Source organism: Columba livia, chromosome 1 (assembly GCF_036013475.1).
Source record: "Columba livia isolate bColLiv1 breed racing homer chromosome 1, bColLiv1.pat.W.v2, whole genome shotgun sequence".
In the NCBI taxonomy this organism is placed as follows: domain Eukaryota; kingdom Metazoa; phylum Chordata; class Aves; order Columbiformes; family Columbidae; genus Columba; species Columba livia.
Window position 1 is genome coordinate 25,016,534 of NC_088602.1, and position 14,781 is coordinate 25,031,314.

The following is a 14,781-nucleotide window of genomic DNA, read 5'->3' on the forward strand; positions in this document are numbered from 1 at the left end:
ATCTGTCAATAAGGAATCTGTCATGGACAGTTTGGCTCTAGCCTTTTAAAAGTTGAAATTTACCATCTTGTCTAGCCGAACATATTCAGTATTAGATTGTTCATTTCATTTATTATTTCAATTTTCTAGCTGTGCTAAATATCATGTTTTGGTCATGCATTCTCACGTGTTAGAGAAACACAACTTTAAATACAAAAGGATTGTTTTCTTGCTAACAATAAAAGGAAGGTATGGTATTTCCCACCAAGAAAAGTGCAGCAGTCTTCTAAGCTGTTGGTTTGATACAAAATAAAATTCTAGTGGGATTATGATAAGAAAACAAAGTCCTAAATAGTTTGTTTCTGAGCATATAGTACTTACACAATTTGAAAAACAAATATTCTGCACTGTAAACTGTTCTCCTTTATAGAATGTGGCCTCGTTTTGCTCTGATGCAGAAAGTAAATTGATGAATTTGCTACGAAGAAATCTCTTGCTTACACCCACTTTAACTAAAAGATGTGGCTGGGAATGCCCCTCTCCTTCCTGCAGCTCAGGTCTTTATGCAGAGGATAAAACCTCGGTAAGCTTCTGGTAATTAATATTGTGTTTATACTGACAGTACATACAGTAATGCTATCAGCAGGTTTTATATTGACAGCTGTGGTGAACGGTCTCACTTCTCAGCCCGCTCTGTATGTTCTCTTCAGGGCAGTGCAGCCTGAGCAGCTTCCTCCATGTGTGAGTTTAGGGTTGTTCCCCAGGAGGACCTGTGAGACTGTTCCTCCTCCGAGCAGTACGTGAAAATCTCCCCTTGTGGGCTGTGTTCTCATAGCATAATTCAAATAGTCTGAATTTTATATAAGTAAAATGAATCATCCTTTCCCTATAGATGATTTATTGCTTCCTTGGTCCCACTGTGAAGATTATCTGACATGGATTTCATTGAAATGGATATCACTGGAAGGAAAAATCTTGATCTGTAATTTTTTCTTTTGTGGCATTCTGCAGTTCCTACCTTTGTTTAGAAAATTTACCTCTTGGTCGTCTTTTCCTAGATATTGTTCACTGTTTTCAGGATTTAAAAGAGGAAATATTATCCCCTAGTAAATGTTTACATTTTATAAGTCTTGACAAAAACTGAGTTAAACAGCACTCAAGTTTCCCCTGAAGGCAGCTGGTGGCAATTTGCTCCTGATGTGGAGTACTGAGTGCAGTCAGAACAAAAATGTTTCCTGCCACTAGTTGTGAGGGAGGTGGAAACACCCTGATGGGATACCAGTTCCTGGGGACTAAATTTAGACTTATAAGGCATCCTTTTCCATTTCAGAGCGCGCTAATATTTAATTCTAAAGGTTTAGTGTATATCAAATTATTTAATATATTAACCAAGTTAAAACAAATGAGACAGTAAAGGTATTCTCAAGTGTGTGTTTAAGTGATTTGCTGTGCAACATCTATCTTGTGTGTATTATTATCTTAAAGTTTTTTGGCCTATATTCTACCCCTTTTTTCTTAGTGTTGTTTTTTTTTTAATTTTTTCCTTGTTTCCCTGTTTTAACAACCTAGTGAGGATATACTCAATGCAGTAGAAGACTTAACTCCTTTTTATGAGTGCTTTGATTCCTACCTTCTGGCACAGAAAAGTTCCCTTACGTTTAGCTTAGATCTCAGAAACAGGATGCAAATGTGCTGTCTTAATGTACATGTAAACAGTGATTTATCAAGCATCAGTAATGGAAAGGATAATATTAGTCACCGTCAGAAGATACCAGACTAAAGTTAAGTTGGACATGAATGATGGCGTAGTGGTTTTGTATCAGTTTTTTTTTTCCCCATATTATGGAAGTAATTGAGGAAGCTGATGAAATAGGACATTCTATTCAACATAAAACTTATCTCTTTTTAACTAGGTCTCTTCTAAAATTGAAATAAAGCATCCAAGCCCTTTGTCAACTAGCACACCAAATATGAAACTTGTCACACCGGGGTCAGCAAAAACACCTTCATCTTCTACAATTAATGAAGAGCATCCCAAAAACAGCAAAAAGAGAAAAGCTATGGACTTGCTCAGTTGCATACCTGCCCCTCCACCCCTTACACCACTGTGTTCAATAATTTCTCCATCTGTAAAAAGAGCATTTCAGCCTCCACGAAGTTTGGGTTTACAGCGCAGCAAGTCATCAAAAGAAACAAATCGGAACATTGGTTGTGCCACTCACTGTAGAAAATTGAGACAAACTGTCCATCTTCCTGAGAATGACCTGGTTGCTGATGAAGAGCTTGCAATGATTAATACACAAGCACTCATGAATAATTTACCAGAAGAAAAGAAGATCCATTATGTAAATGAAAACAGCGATACAATAGCTACTAATTTTTCTGATGATCTTTCACCCAAAAATAGTTCCAGGTCTACTGGGGAAGCCAATAACTCATCAAAAATCAGTTCCTGAAGTAGCTAAGGCTCTTCAGAAGGACACAAAGGAACCTGAGGACTCACTGCCAGTCTGTAGAATGCTATGAAGGCAAAACCCCCAAAAATGCTACTGAATGCACATGTACAGTATTGTATATATTTCAAATTAAAATTATTTTTACACTTTGTACATTAAATTGTGATTGCACTTAATAAAGCTATATTACAAAAACAAATAGTCAGGTCCTTTCATGACATTTCATTTGCAAAATAATTTGGAGTAATCATACATTTCTCACACAACCCTGTATTGTACAATAGCATCAGTGTAGCTGAAGGTTTGATGACGCTTTGTTAGCCATTGCTTTGATTCTGATGGATTCTTAAATTACAGCAGGATCTTTGTCTCAGCCTGAAGCAATCAGCTTTGTTACCCTCTGCAGTATTAGAATAGTTGTTTGGCGGTCAGAAGTGGCACAGGGCAAAATAAACAATTCTCCAAGTTTGTTACCAAACATAACACTTTAATCTGAACTATTTCTCTGTAATTCTGCCACAGTTATTGTACTTTTCCCCTCAAGTTTTCCATATAGTGCTAAAAGAGGTTTAGAGGAGAGCTGTGATTATTTGTTTCATAGCAAAATGCCATACAAAGGTATTAATGGTAGATTCTTGGTTAATGTTTCTGAGCTCCTACTTCTTTAGAGAAGCACTTGAGGCCACAGTGTCATGAAAGATAATCAGATCTTTGTTTTCGCACTGGATCTTTCTGCTGAGAGTGAGTCAGTACTTGAATTCATTACTTTGTTCTCACTAATTTCAACAGGTGAAGCTTCTCAGCATTGGAGTTTCTCCACTGGAGAGGGAAACAGTCCCACCGGACTGGCTCCATGTTTTAGGTAGCCTGTTGCCAGACCGACGCTTGCCCTGCAGCTTCCCACCATGCACGGGCCAAAGGAGGGAAGATGTTTCAGAACAGAGCCCACCAGCTCCCACGCAACATCTTCTCAGGGGTCCTCTGCCTGGCACTGGGCTCTGGTGCTGAACTGGGGACTGGACGTTGTAGCAGGGCTGGAGAACTCAGGGGCTGACACAACCCTGTAAACCTCTCTGCAGCACTGCAGAGCCGGGCTCCCAGGCCCCCTAGCTCACAGTTATTCACAGTGATGATACTATTTCTTTAAATGCAGCTGGAGTACAAATGCAATTCATCTCATACATCACCCGTGTCCTGCAGACAGCTTGGCTTTTGCACAGCAACAGCGTATTTCTTTATACCTTTAATACTTGTCTGTCTGCTGAAGTGCTGGATGAATCACAGCCGTATCCATATTTCTCAATGTCCAATGTGAGCTGTCTTCACTTCCTACTGCAAAATAGCACACCAGTGCCCTGTTTGGTAACCCCTAACAGATAATCTGCACCTATTTAAAAAAAAATTGCCATCACAAATGCTGAGTTTTAAAAATGTTTCACAAGGCTTCCTGATGAGGACATAATGAGCAGAATTTTACAATATAGATAAAACTACTGCAGGACGGCTTATTTTCTCACTCATCCATCAGTCAATGGCTTCTCAACACTTAGTGGTGGAAGGAGTTGATTTCTCGTCTTACAATAACATTTTTTTCCCCACTTTTTTAGGTCATTGTTTTGTGCTTCTGAGTTAGTTTGGGTATTTGGTGGCCCGATGCTTCAGCTATTCAGAGCTGCTCCTGTAGCCCTGTTCCTACTTAGACATTGACGAGCCTAACACTAATGTTTTCTTATAGGAGCCTCTGTATATGCACTTGTCTCAAGATCAGTGGAATTCCTATGTCTTGGCAAAATTAAAGGTTTGGTGTGTGAAACTGTTTCACCTACAGGCTGGAGAAGCTGTTTGGCTGAGACAAAGCTGAAGTAAGAGCAGTGTGAATCCAGGCAGCAGAGGTGTAGATGGGGAGCAGCATCCAGTCATGCTACAATCTGTCACCTTTTCCACCATTCGCGCTGCCTCTCTTAAAGACGCAGTAATGCTTTAGGCAAGAGGGAGTGGGACAATACACAGGTCTGTACAGCCAGAGATAAAGCATTACAATGGCAAGAAATGACAGCAGCATGAAAAAGGTATTAGCCACATGGCCAGTAGGAAAGAAAGAATTTAAGAATATGTATTGTCATCTATTACTGACAGAACGTGATGCAGAAAATAAACAATCAAAAAGCATGTGGCACAGCCAGTAAATGCCACCCTAAGCTTGAATGGACTTTCATGGAGGAAGAGAGATGAGAGGGAGCACAGTTTGTACTGGGGAGAGCGCCATTAAATCAGTCATGTAGAGCTGTGAGATCATTCCAGTGACATTTAAAATTTGTAAGAAATAAAAGTAACTTACAAAAGTAGTAGAAAAAATACAAGAATAAAAAACAGTTTAGAATAAAACACATGTAAAACTAGAGACTTTTATACCCTGATAATTAAAACACGCCAGGGAATCGACCTCCTCACTGAAATGGCATGTGGTTTGTACGTGTCACGTGAGCTCTTCTGGTCGAGAAGGCTGGATGGTGGTTGGAATGGGCACCCGTGCTGTAGGATGGATTTGGTCCATTGGAGCTTCTCTCATCCCTGCTTGGTTTTTCAGAGTGAAGAACACTGTGGAAGGTAACATTGTGCTCGTATTGTTCTTTCATCCGTTGTATTGTTTCTCGAGGGACATGATGAGTATTTCTTCTGTAAAGTCAACATTAACAGAAAATACAACTATTTAGCTATCCCTATATTAGAGGTTATCTGAAGCTTGATACAGTTCCTCATATGGTCAGGATAACAGTTCATGTCCCCACTGATCTACTTCTAGACCTTTTTTGTCCAGATTGTTCTTCACTTCCACCTACTTCTTAAAAATATTTTTGTGATTGCTTAAAAAATGTAACGCAAATATTTTTGTGGGCAGCCAGGCCATAAGAAGTTAGACAAGTGCTTTGAAATGCAAGAGTGATGTAGAAGACCTGTGTATTATTTTACGTATTGCTGGGTTTTGGTGCTAAGGGGTTGTTAGCCTCAGGGTGAGCTTTTGTGCATCTGGAAAAATGCACACAAGGGCTGGAGATAGCCCAGGCACTGACTCATAATCGACAAGTACAGAGGTCAAAAACCTGTTGTTGCTCTGAGCGCAAGTGTAGGAAATTCATACCTGGTGTGGCTCCGGCTTCAGTGCAGATTGGTAAGGGCAGGGGATCAGGATGCTCAGACATGCCTGTAGGCCAGAAACAGCCACAGCCTCTCTACACATTAGTGGGAATTATTTTTCCAAAGACCACAAGGGATTTCTGTGTGTCTGTGAGTTTGCAAACTCTGAATATCTTTGGTTTTGCTATTCAGCTCTATAAGGCACAATTTCTGATCTAGAATTTAAGTTTGTCCTGCATTCATAATTTCAAAGCCTTGTGTTGTGAAATCGTGCATCCCTCAATGTTGGAGCAGCTGAGGGAACTGGGGCTGTTCAGCCTGGAGAAAAGGAGGCTGAGGAGAGACCTTATCGCTGTCTACAGCTACCTGAAAGGAGGGTGTAGGTCTCTTCTCCCAAGTAGTAAGTGACAGGACAAGAGGAAATGGCTCCAGGTTGCACCAGGGAAGGTTCAGATTGGATATTAGGAAACATTTCTTCATGGAAAGGGTTGTCAGGCCTTGGAACAGGCTGCCCATGGAAGTGGTGGAGTCACCATCCCTGGAGGTGTTTAAAAGATGTATAGATGTCTTTCTTAGGGACATGGTTTAGTGCCAGAGTTAGAGTATGGTTGGACTCTATGATCTTAAGGGTCTCTTCCAACCAAAATGATTCTATTATTGTTTTTTTTGTACCTTGGCCTATAATGAATGATTACCGGTAAAGTCTGCCTCTGCAGTGGTGCCCTACAGACGGCTCCCAGCTGGAGCTGCGGAAGGGGGAGCTGACACGCACGACTGCTGAGGCTCTTGGTGTCAGCCCCAAGCCAGCAGCCGCCATCTGCCATGTCCTGCCTCACCGCGGAGCCACCAGCACCCTGGGTCACAGCCGCTGCCATTTGTCACTGTCATGCACAAAAAGGAGCAGCACCGACTTTGGACTAGAGATCCAAGCTGGTACCAAATAGTCAGAATGAAGCACCCATGACCTGTTTACTTGTGATAACAAGTAAGTTAATGCCTGTCAGCTTCTGGATCTAGTCGATGGGGGTGCACTCGCCAATGTAACACAGTTTATAGCCAGTTGGTTAAGGGCTAGAAAGTAGCCCGCATGGATGTTTTTGTGATATAACCATCAACCCTGCAGCCACTAGTCAAACTAAGATACTTAGAGCCATATTGGGCTGCCTCTATATCCTATCATGTCATGTGGAGTTGATATGATCATTTTATCCTTTTTTTTCTGTGTGTGGTAAAATCTTTCTAAAGATCCTCTAGAACCCTATATATTGACCACACTTACTGCAGCATCCCACCACACTACAGCAAGACAATCTTTGTTACGGTTACATTTTCTAAGAACATAAGTCTGAATATTGTCTGCAGTGCTTAGATGTGCTTTTTTGTGCCCAGACATAGAGAATGCTGCTCAAAATACAGAATAAAAACCAATATTCTTGCCCCGAGAAGCTTTCAGCATAAAGACATGCTCCAGGGGGTTGCTTTTTCTACTGCCGGACTCACTGCAGCACAAGTCAGGCTCTTTCAGGGCTGAATTCACTGCAGACCAGGTACTGAGAAATAGAAATTTTCCACAACACTCCTTCTGTTGTCATGTACTAGGTTACTTTTTAGGGTATATGAAGAGGAAGAGGGCTGACCTTCCTCAAAACACATCAATAAAATGAGACACCGTCTCTGCTGTATCAAAGAGAAGAAGATGTACCTTGTCAGTTCTCGAACATTGAACTTCCAGGGTGTATCTGGTTCTTGGAATACAACTTCATATCTATTTTCACGTGCCTGAAGAAGAACACAGAAGTTTTAGACGTGTGACTGCCGAGCTCAGGAATCTGCCAGACCGCCTGAGATTTTATCTGGCTAAGACAGGGGTGTCAATCTCATTTTCAATGGGGCCACATCAGCCTCCTACATTTCTGTAGGAGTAGTTACATTTATACAGTCCTAAAATTACATTTGGCCCTTTGAAGGCAACCGCGAGACTGATGTGGCTGCTGGTGAAAAGGAGTTGGACACCCCTGGGCTAAGAGACGTATCCTGTGTACCAGGAGCCAGAAAAAGGAACATAACCATGAATCCCACCAATGGGCTGGTCTGAGGCCCAGTTGGTTCATTTCCTTCTACATCAAAGCATTTGAGCCTCCCAGCAAAACCTGCCTCAGCGTTGCCCCCAGCCCCTGTCCCCCATGGCCAAGCCATCCTGGCACCTGAGGAAGTCACAGAGGGTTCAAGAGCCACAGGTTGGTGGAGCTTCTGAAGCGTGAGCTCAACAAGGATCAGCCATGATACTTCCAGCCACTGAGCCTTCAGACCTCAGTTTTTTTCAAGATAAAGCAACATATTTGTGTATGTGAATATATGTACACATACACACACACATATACGCACAGAAATAGACATCACATGTATATATTTACGACAGTAATTGATTGCTTTTGTTTTGATTTGGGGGAAAGGAGGCAGGGAAATCTGTTGACCTTTTTTACATCTTGACCCCTGGGCTGTGCTCCCTCGCTCACTTCCTGAGCACCCACAAACATTCACAGCTGCAGCTAGAGTGACATGTCCAGGCTTTCCAGCACCACGATTCATCTTCTGGCAGGAGATACCAATGTGTCTTCGAAGACTCTTTATGGTATATTTTTCACAAGTCATAAACTAAAATTGTAAGTTATATCCTGATATATTTGTCAACTAATAGACTGGGAACTCTTCAATGAATGTCACTGCTGGGGAAGGGGATGACATCCTCATCACCAGGGAGTAAAAGGGCAAGTTCAAAGACACTTCAGTCTTTCAACTATTTTTTCCTTCACTGAGTGATACAGCTGACTAGACAAAACAACTACACTTGCACATCTTTCCCTACTTTGTCACATTATCAAGCTTTAACTCTAATTAGAGAACTAAGGACAAATAAATGTAATTATTTTTAGCCGTGTTAAAAACAGTTGCAGTCAGATCACCTCTTAAATACCATAGCTGGGCATATAAAAGCAAAAACTCAGAGCTTTCCCTACCATCATCACGTACGGCTTCATTTCCCAAGCATGGATGTTGGTATTATCAATAATAACGGGGCTTTTCCCATTCTTCATTGCCTTGCGTGCTGTAATGTAACAAACACGTTAAGTAAAGCTAACATAGTAAATAACAGACTGAGCCGGGTCTTACCAGCCCCAAAGCGTCCCCTCTGCCTGCTGCTGGCACGCTGGGTTCCCCAAGCGCGAGCAGAGGTCAGTGTCCAGCCGATGCTCTCCTGGAGGAGGAGACGCAGCCACCCAATAGCAAGGTCTGAACCTCTCGTAGAACGAACTGAGTGGTATCACAGCACTAGGTATTTACACCAGCTACAAATGGCTTCTATTTGCAAAAGATCCCAGGTTTATGACCTATGAGCAGCTGCTGGGCTGGCAGTCGCAGGACGCCTGCTGTCACCAAGCTTCAGCCCTGCTACCTCACAGCCACCGGTTTACTTTCTGAAATAACATCTATCAATCAGCAACTTTTTTCATTTTTTCATCTCTCATAAGCCAGAGAAAATAAAATCAGATTCTTTTTTTTTTTTAACCCATGAAGTGCAGTGTACGACACCACTTTGAGATATTTTATTTTGGGGGCTAAGTTTAAAGACAGACTGACAAGCAAACCCCCTGGATTGAGTTTGGTCACCTCTCTTCTGGTTCCATTTGTGCGCATCCTCTAGGAGGTCAGGCTCAAACATGTATACACCATTTTCGATAAAGTAGTCATCAGTACTGAGAACTACAGCACTGGGATACTCACGTTTCAGTTGTCTGAAAAAAAAATACATATAAAAGAAGCATTATTATATGCTAACACATGCCTTTAATAGAGACCATTAAATCAAGAGCCATATGAATGCTCTGCAAATATACACGATTTAAAAATATCCCCGCTTAGAGGATCTGAAAGTATTGTAATCAATAGATGGACACATAGGGCGAAAGGAACAGAGTTTAAAGGCATGGCCTTGATTCCTTTAATTCAGCAGAGCAACCTACACTGCTCTACTAACATATGAGTCTTTAATCATATTAATATATTCAGTTTTTCTCTCTATCTCAGAAGGCATGATTATTTATAACAAACCAAAGCAAACAAACCTGCTAATCGCATGGATGTTGGTCTCAAAAGACAATTTGACCACGAGAGTTCTGCTACAAAGAGATTTTTGAAGATAACCAGGAGGAATGTGCCATCCAGTAAAGACGGGCTATAGCACCCTCAGCTTGTCTTGTTCTTTTTTATCCTTTTTGTTGTTGACTACAAAGCACTTTTTAAAAAAAATTGCAAACAAATATCTGAGTGCTCAGTCAATATTTCTTCTCATTTGTTGCAATTTTATGGTTCTTTCTGCTTTTCACTTTCACCATCTTAGTTAATGCTCCTCTTGTAGAGGTGAGTAATTTCCATTTCTTTTCAGCTTTTAATCATGTTTTATAAACAATCTGAGTTGCTTAGATTGGCAGCCCCAAATGCAACAGACCCGTAAAACTATGGGGCGGTGCTCTGTGGCACAGGGCAGCCCCCATCCCTTCACACTGACGTGTGTCCCACCACGACACTCGTTCACACCGCGATGCCCACAGAGGGTGGATGAATCGTGTCCTGCCAAAAGGCGACCAGCTGCCTTGCAGGCAGTGACCGGCTCTAGGAGCTGGAAGCCACGGCTTCGGGGGGGTTTAAATGTGAAACATCCCTCTGCCAGCCCTTAGAGAGCACAACAACAACAACAACAACAACAACAACTTAATGCAAAATTGTGTTCCCATTTGTGTGTGATCCAGATTTATTTGTGTCCATAGACAGAATTGTCTATTTTTTCACTCGAGGGAGTGCTGGGGGAGGAGGGAGTCTCTGCAAGAAGTCAGGAAGAACCCACAGCATCATCTCATTGTTCTTTGTCTCCCTGGGGCCCAAAATGTCACTGAAAAAGAAATTAAGGTCAGTCCAGAAATCCCAAGGCTCTCGGGCATGAACGCTGCTGCCCTGTTATCGCACACCAACTATATGTAGTCTCCAGTCCCTGGGACTCGTCTGAGCCTCCTTGATAAAACACTTCTCTTCCATCCCCACAAGCTGCAAAACAACTATTTCTCTATGTCTCAGTTGAGCAAGAGAAGAGGTGCCTCTAGGTTATCAGCGAAAAAACACACAGACAGAAAAGGCTTAATTCTGTCCTCTTCAGCTCTGCCCTAACCATTTACTTACAATTTTATCATAATCTGCCTGCTAGCAGCAATTCTTCACTAGGACTGCATGTTGCATTTAGTTGAATAAAGGTCAGCTTCTAGCTTTGCTCCATCTCCACTGTAACCTTGATCATCTGCCAATTAATTAATAATAGTATGTGGTAATGACCTCCCCAGAAAGCAGAGACTCATTGCTGATGGACCAGCCAGGGTGGACTTCACAGCGCTGGGCTGTAGCCACTAAATGATGTAGGATTTAGCATCACATGTCATTATCTTCCAGCTCCAAAGAGATGTTTTATCCACATAATTACTGCTGGGCAAACAGATCTAACAAAAGTCCTGTTGCAAACTGTTAGCAAACAGTCAAATCATTTTTGTTTTAATGATAAATGAAAACTATGGGAGCACCTAATGCTTATCTAGTTACTCTTGTGCTGATAAACTGATATATTCAGCTCCTCACCTTTCCCACTGCTTTACCCATCTGCATCGCCAGCTCTTCTCTAAAAATCTGACTGTGCTACAACAGGTGTCATCCCTCTAGCTACAGTTAGGCACATAAAATTGTACACTTTAAGAAAAGATCTCAAGATTACCTGGGCACACTGCTGGCTTGTGTCCAGCCGGCTGTTGACCAGCAGCTCCAGAGAAAGTGGGATGCATCCTCCACTTGCCATAAATCTCCTTAAACCCTTTTTCCCCCTTCTACAAGGTGAAGCAGATTTCCACACCAGGTACTGTAGCTGACTAGATCAGCTGCCTCAGTGAACAGATAGGTGGCTTTAGTGTCTCCTGTGTTATTCATCTGCTTTCCAATGATTTATATTGGTTATAAGTCCCCTTTTTTCTAAATATCATCTTCATTGTTTTCAAGTAATCATTTCATATTTTAACTGTACATATAGACAACAAAATATTCAGGGTTTCTACTAGCTGAATTCTTGAGAGTACTTGGGAGAAGTCTCCATGATCACTAGTAATACAGAATAATTTCAGTTGGAAGAGACCCTCAAGATCATCGAATCCAACCATAACCTAACTCTGGCACTAAACCATGTCCTTAAGAACCTCATCTCCATCTCTTTTAAACACCTCCAGGGATGGTGACTCCACCACTTCCCTGGGCAGCCTGTTCCAGTGCCTGACAACCCTTTCCATGAAGAAACGTTTCCTAATATCCAATCTGAACCTTCTCTGGCACAATTTGAGGCCATTTGCTCGCGTTCCATCACTTGGACAGAAAAAAATCCATAACTCTATTTCATAGGCTGTTTTTCCATCAGAAAATTTGAAAATAATTTCTGGTTTGAGCCTGGTAAGCAGGTTGGAAGGAACATTTTCAGTGCTCAGAAGGCAACAGAACAGTACATCAGGCAGATCTCAGAGCCGGCAAATTCTCACGCTACTTCCCACGTAATGGAGATCAGAACACGTGTGCACTGACATCACATACAACCACTTGCTCTGGTCACTATTCCTAACACAAAACATTCCACGGTGTTTAAAAACCTTTTGTTTCAGCAAAAAAAAAAAAACCCAGAAGAGATCTGGAGCACGTGCCCGGTGCTACCAGCTGTCTGCTGTGTTACCACAAGGGCTGGTGCCCCGAGGACTTTGCCCTGCTGGCAGAGCACGTCCATGCCTTTGGTACGTGCCTTTGTGCCTCGCCCGCGGGCTCAGAGCAGCGGCTGCATTTTGTAAAGCACCAGGCTGCATGTTCCACTTGATAAACAGAGTCAGGAGAATCACCTGACGCACTTTTCTACTACGGAAATGTTTACAATGTGTGGCCACCTGGCAGCAGGAGCTGCAGAGCTGAGTTCCACGAGCCCTGTCGGAGCCGCAGTTCTGCCGGGCTGGCCCAGGGCTGGCGGTGCTGGCACAAACTGGGCAAAAGCAACAGAGAGAACTGGAGAAGAGACAGATTATGCCAAGCAGTGATGCCTCAGCACCAATGCATTTTTTTTTTCCCTTCTTGCTCCCTCTGTGCTTCATAAGGGAGTACAAGAACAAATTCAAGAGATAAATCAAAGCAGTGGCTGAAAAGTTGCATGTTTGATCATGCCCAGCCTGGCGCTTGAGCAAAACTGCCAGATGGAGGGTTACATGTAGCACGAGTTGTGCATCACAGCAATATCTTGCAGAAGAGCTGGAAGAAGCTACTGTGCAACGAGTCTGCTGGGGAAGCAGGTATGAGCTTGTATGCGGCTCATTAGATTTCTGAGACATTTTTGGAAGCTATACCTGCTACTGCACCTCAGATAACTGTTGTCTTAGCAGTTGTCCAGGTCTGATCACAAGATCTGTACTGTGAAGTCAAGGGGTAATGTGTTCAGGAGGAGGGTGATGGAGGCGATTGGAGATGCCCAACTATCCCTCATCTCCTACGTGCTTCTGCCGGTGCCGACATACAGTGAAGGGTCAGAGGGAGCTAGTTAGGGTCACATCAAATATGTGTTCAGGGAAGTATATTCTAAACAGTGAAGCAACTGGAAAGATTTGAAACTTGGTGGTGAGCAGATCAGTTCCTCGTTCTACCTCGACTATTCAATATATCACATCCTTCGTTGTCTTTACCAGAAACCAAAATCCAGACCTGAACTGGTCTATGCCAATGTCGTGCTTCTCTGAGCTCAGGGAGTGACTGGGATGGGGAAATCATTTAACAAAGGTGCTGTTACTAAATCTTACAAAGTTGGATCCAAGTGGTGCTGGGTGTGGTTACTGAAGGGTCAGGGAAACCAGTCGTGGATCCGAGGTTGTTCCTAGGATTGTGTGACAAACTGAAAAGGGAGCTGGAGCTGTTGTGATATCACCAGCAACAACGTTCACAGTTCCTGACACTTCTGAGCCTGGAAAGATGTGCAAGTTGTAACAGAAACACTGGCTGATACAAAGAATGGACAGGGGTGTGTGTGAAAGTGTCAGAAGAAACAACAGAGCAAAGGTTAAAACAACAGCACACACTGACAGTCGTTATCAGCAATAAAACTGGGAAAGGTGCTGTTTACACATCCCAAAGGCCAGTGCTCCGCTAAGGCCCAGCGCAGGTAACTTGCTGCTGGAAGATGCAAACTCTGAGAGCAGAAGTGAGGACGGCCAGGGGGTCACAGCAGCACATACGCACCTCCCTTCCTCCTCTCATTCCAACCCGAGAGAGGCTGCAGCTGTAAATACACCCGAAACGGGAAAATGAAAATAACACGCAAAAACTTTGCCTAAGATCCATGGAGCACCAAGTAAGCAAAATTTAGAGGCGAAAAGATGTCAGCATAGTAACGGCTCCCTGCTAGAGCACACAGTAGAGCTGACCCACATGCACCCTGTTGCCACCAAGAGGAACCCAGAAGAGGAACTGAGGATGGGAGAGCTGAAGGTCCTTGTCCTCTCTGATTTTGGGCAGACCACCTGTGCACATGCATCTTGTGGCCTGCAAATATTTGGCTGTGATAGCGTGAGTGAATAAAATCTGAGAGAATAACTTTGAATGGATAAAATGATCTTACCAAGGATTTTGCAAATAAATACCACTTTCCTCCTCCAGTGGGATCTTGCACTGAGCTTTGCTGCAGTAGTTTTCTGCAAGCATCACTTTGCTTAGCACATTGTGTTTAACAACACCAAAAGGTACATAATGTGGGAATAGCAAATCTCAGAATTTTCTTGGTGCAGTCCTTTCGTAATCTGGACAGAGTTAAGGTAGCGGTATTAAATGCTATTTTTATGTCTGCCCTTTGATCTGTGTACTGCTGAATGGCCAAATACAGTGATACAATTAACAGGGGCTAGAAACAAAACGAGTTCCTCTAACATTCATCTCACGGGAGACTAAAACAACACTTAAAAATGATTTTGTTGATCTGTCATTAATAGTTCATCCTGTGTTTTGACCTAAAAAAATAGGTGAGTCAGTTATTTGCACTGGCTGAGAATATGGCCCCAAATCATTACATTCTTGTACTATGAGAAGACCGAAACCACTCTGAAGGAGAATA

At 42.6% G+C, this 14,781-nt stretch overlaps 2 protein-coding genes across 10 annotated transcripts in view; one reads left to right on the forward strand and one right to left on the reverse strand.

Annotated features, from left to right (window-relative positions):
- Window positions 1–2,634, forward strand: part of BRCA2 (BRCA2 DNA repair associated) — a 37,669-nt gene extending 35,035 nt beyond the window's left edge. For all 5 annotated transcript variants that reach the window (XM_065051377.1, XM_065051352.1, XM_065051366.1 and 2 more), the window contains 2 exons: window positions 410–562; window positions 1,893–2,634. In XM_065051377.1, coding sequence (XP_064907449.1) covers window positions 410–562; window positions 1,893–2,435 — 696 coding nt within the window. In that variant the 3' untranslated portion in view covers window positions 2,436–2,634. The remainder of the gene's footprint in view (window positions 1–409; window positions 563–1,892) is intronic.
- LOC102091118 (NEDD4 binding protein 2 like 2) overlaps window positions 2,542–14,781 on the reverse strand; it is a 66,115-nt gene continuing 53,875 nt past the window's right edge. Inside the window, exons 12-14 of one of the 5 annotated variants that reach the window (XM_065051472.1) lie at window positions 8,588–8,676; window positions 7,273–7,349; window positions 2,542–5,111 (exon numbers count right to left, since the gene is read on the reverse strand). In XM_065051472.1, the coding sequence (XP_064907544.1) occupies window positions 4,883–5,111; window positions 7,273–7,349; window positions 8,588–8,676 (395 nt within the window). In that variant the 3' untranslated portion in view covers window positions 2,542–4,882. Of the gene's footprint in view, window positions 5,112–7,272; window positions 7,350–8,587; window positions 8,677–9,239; window positions 9,365–14,781 lie in introns of those variants that run through there. The other 4 variants (XR_010470103.1, XM_065051483.1, XR_010470105.1 and 1 more) reach the window with 4 other exon arrangements.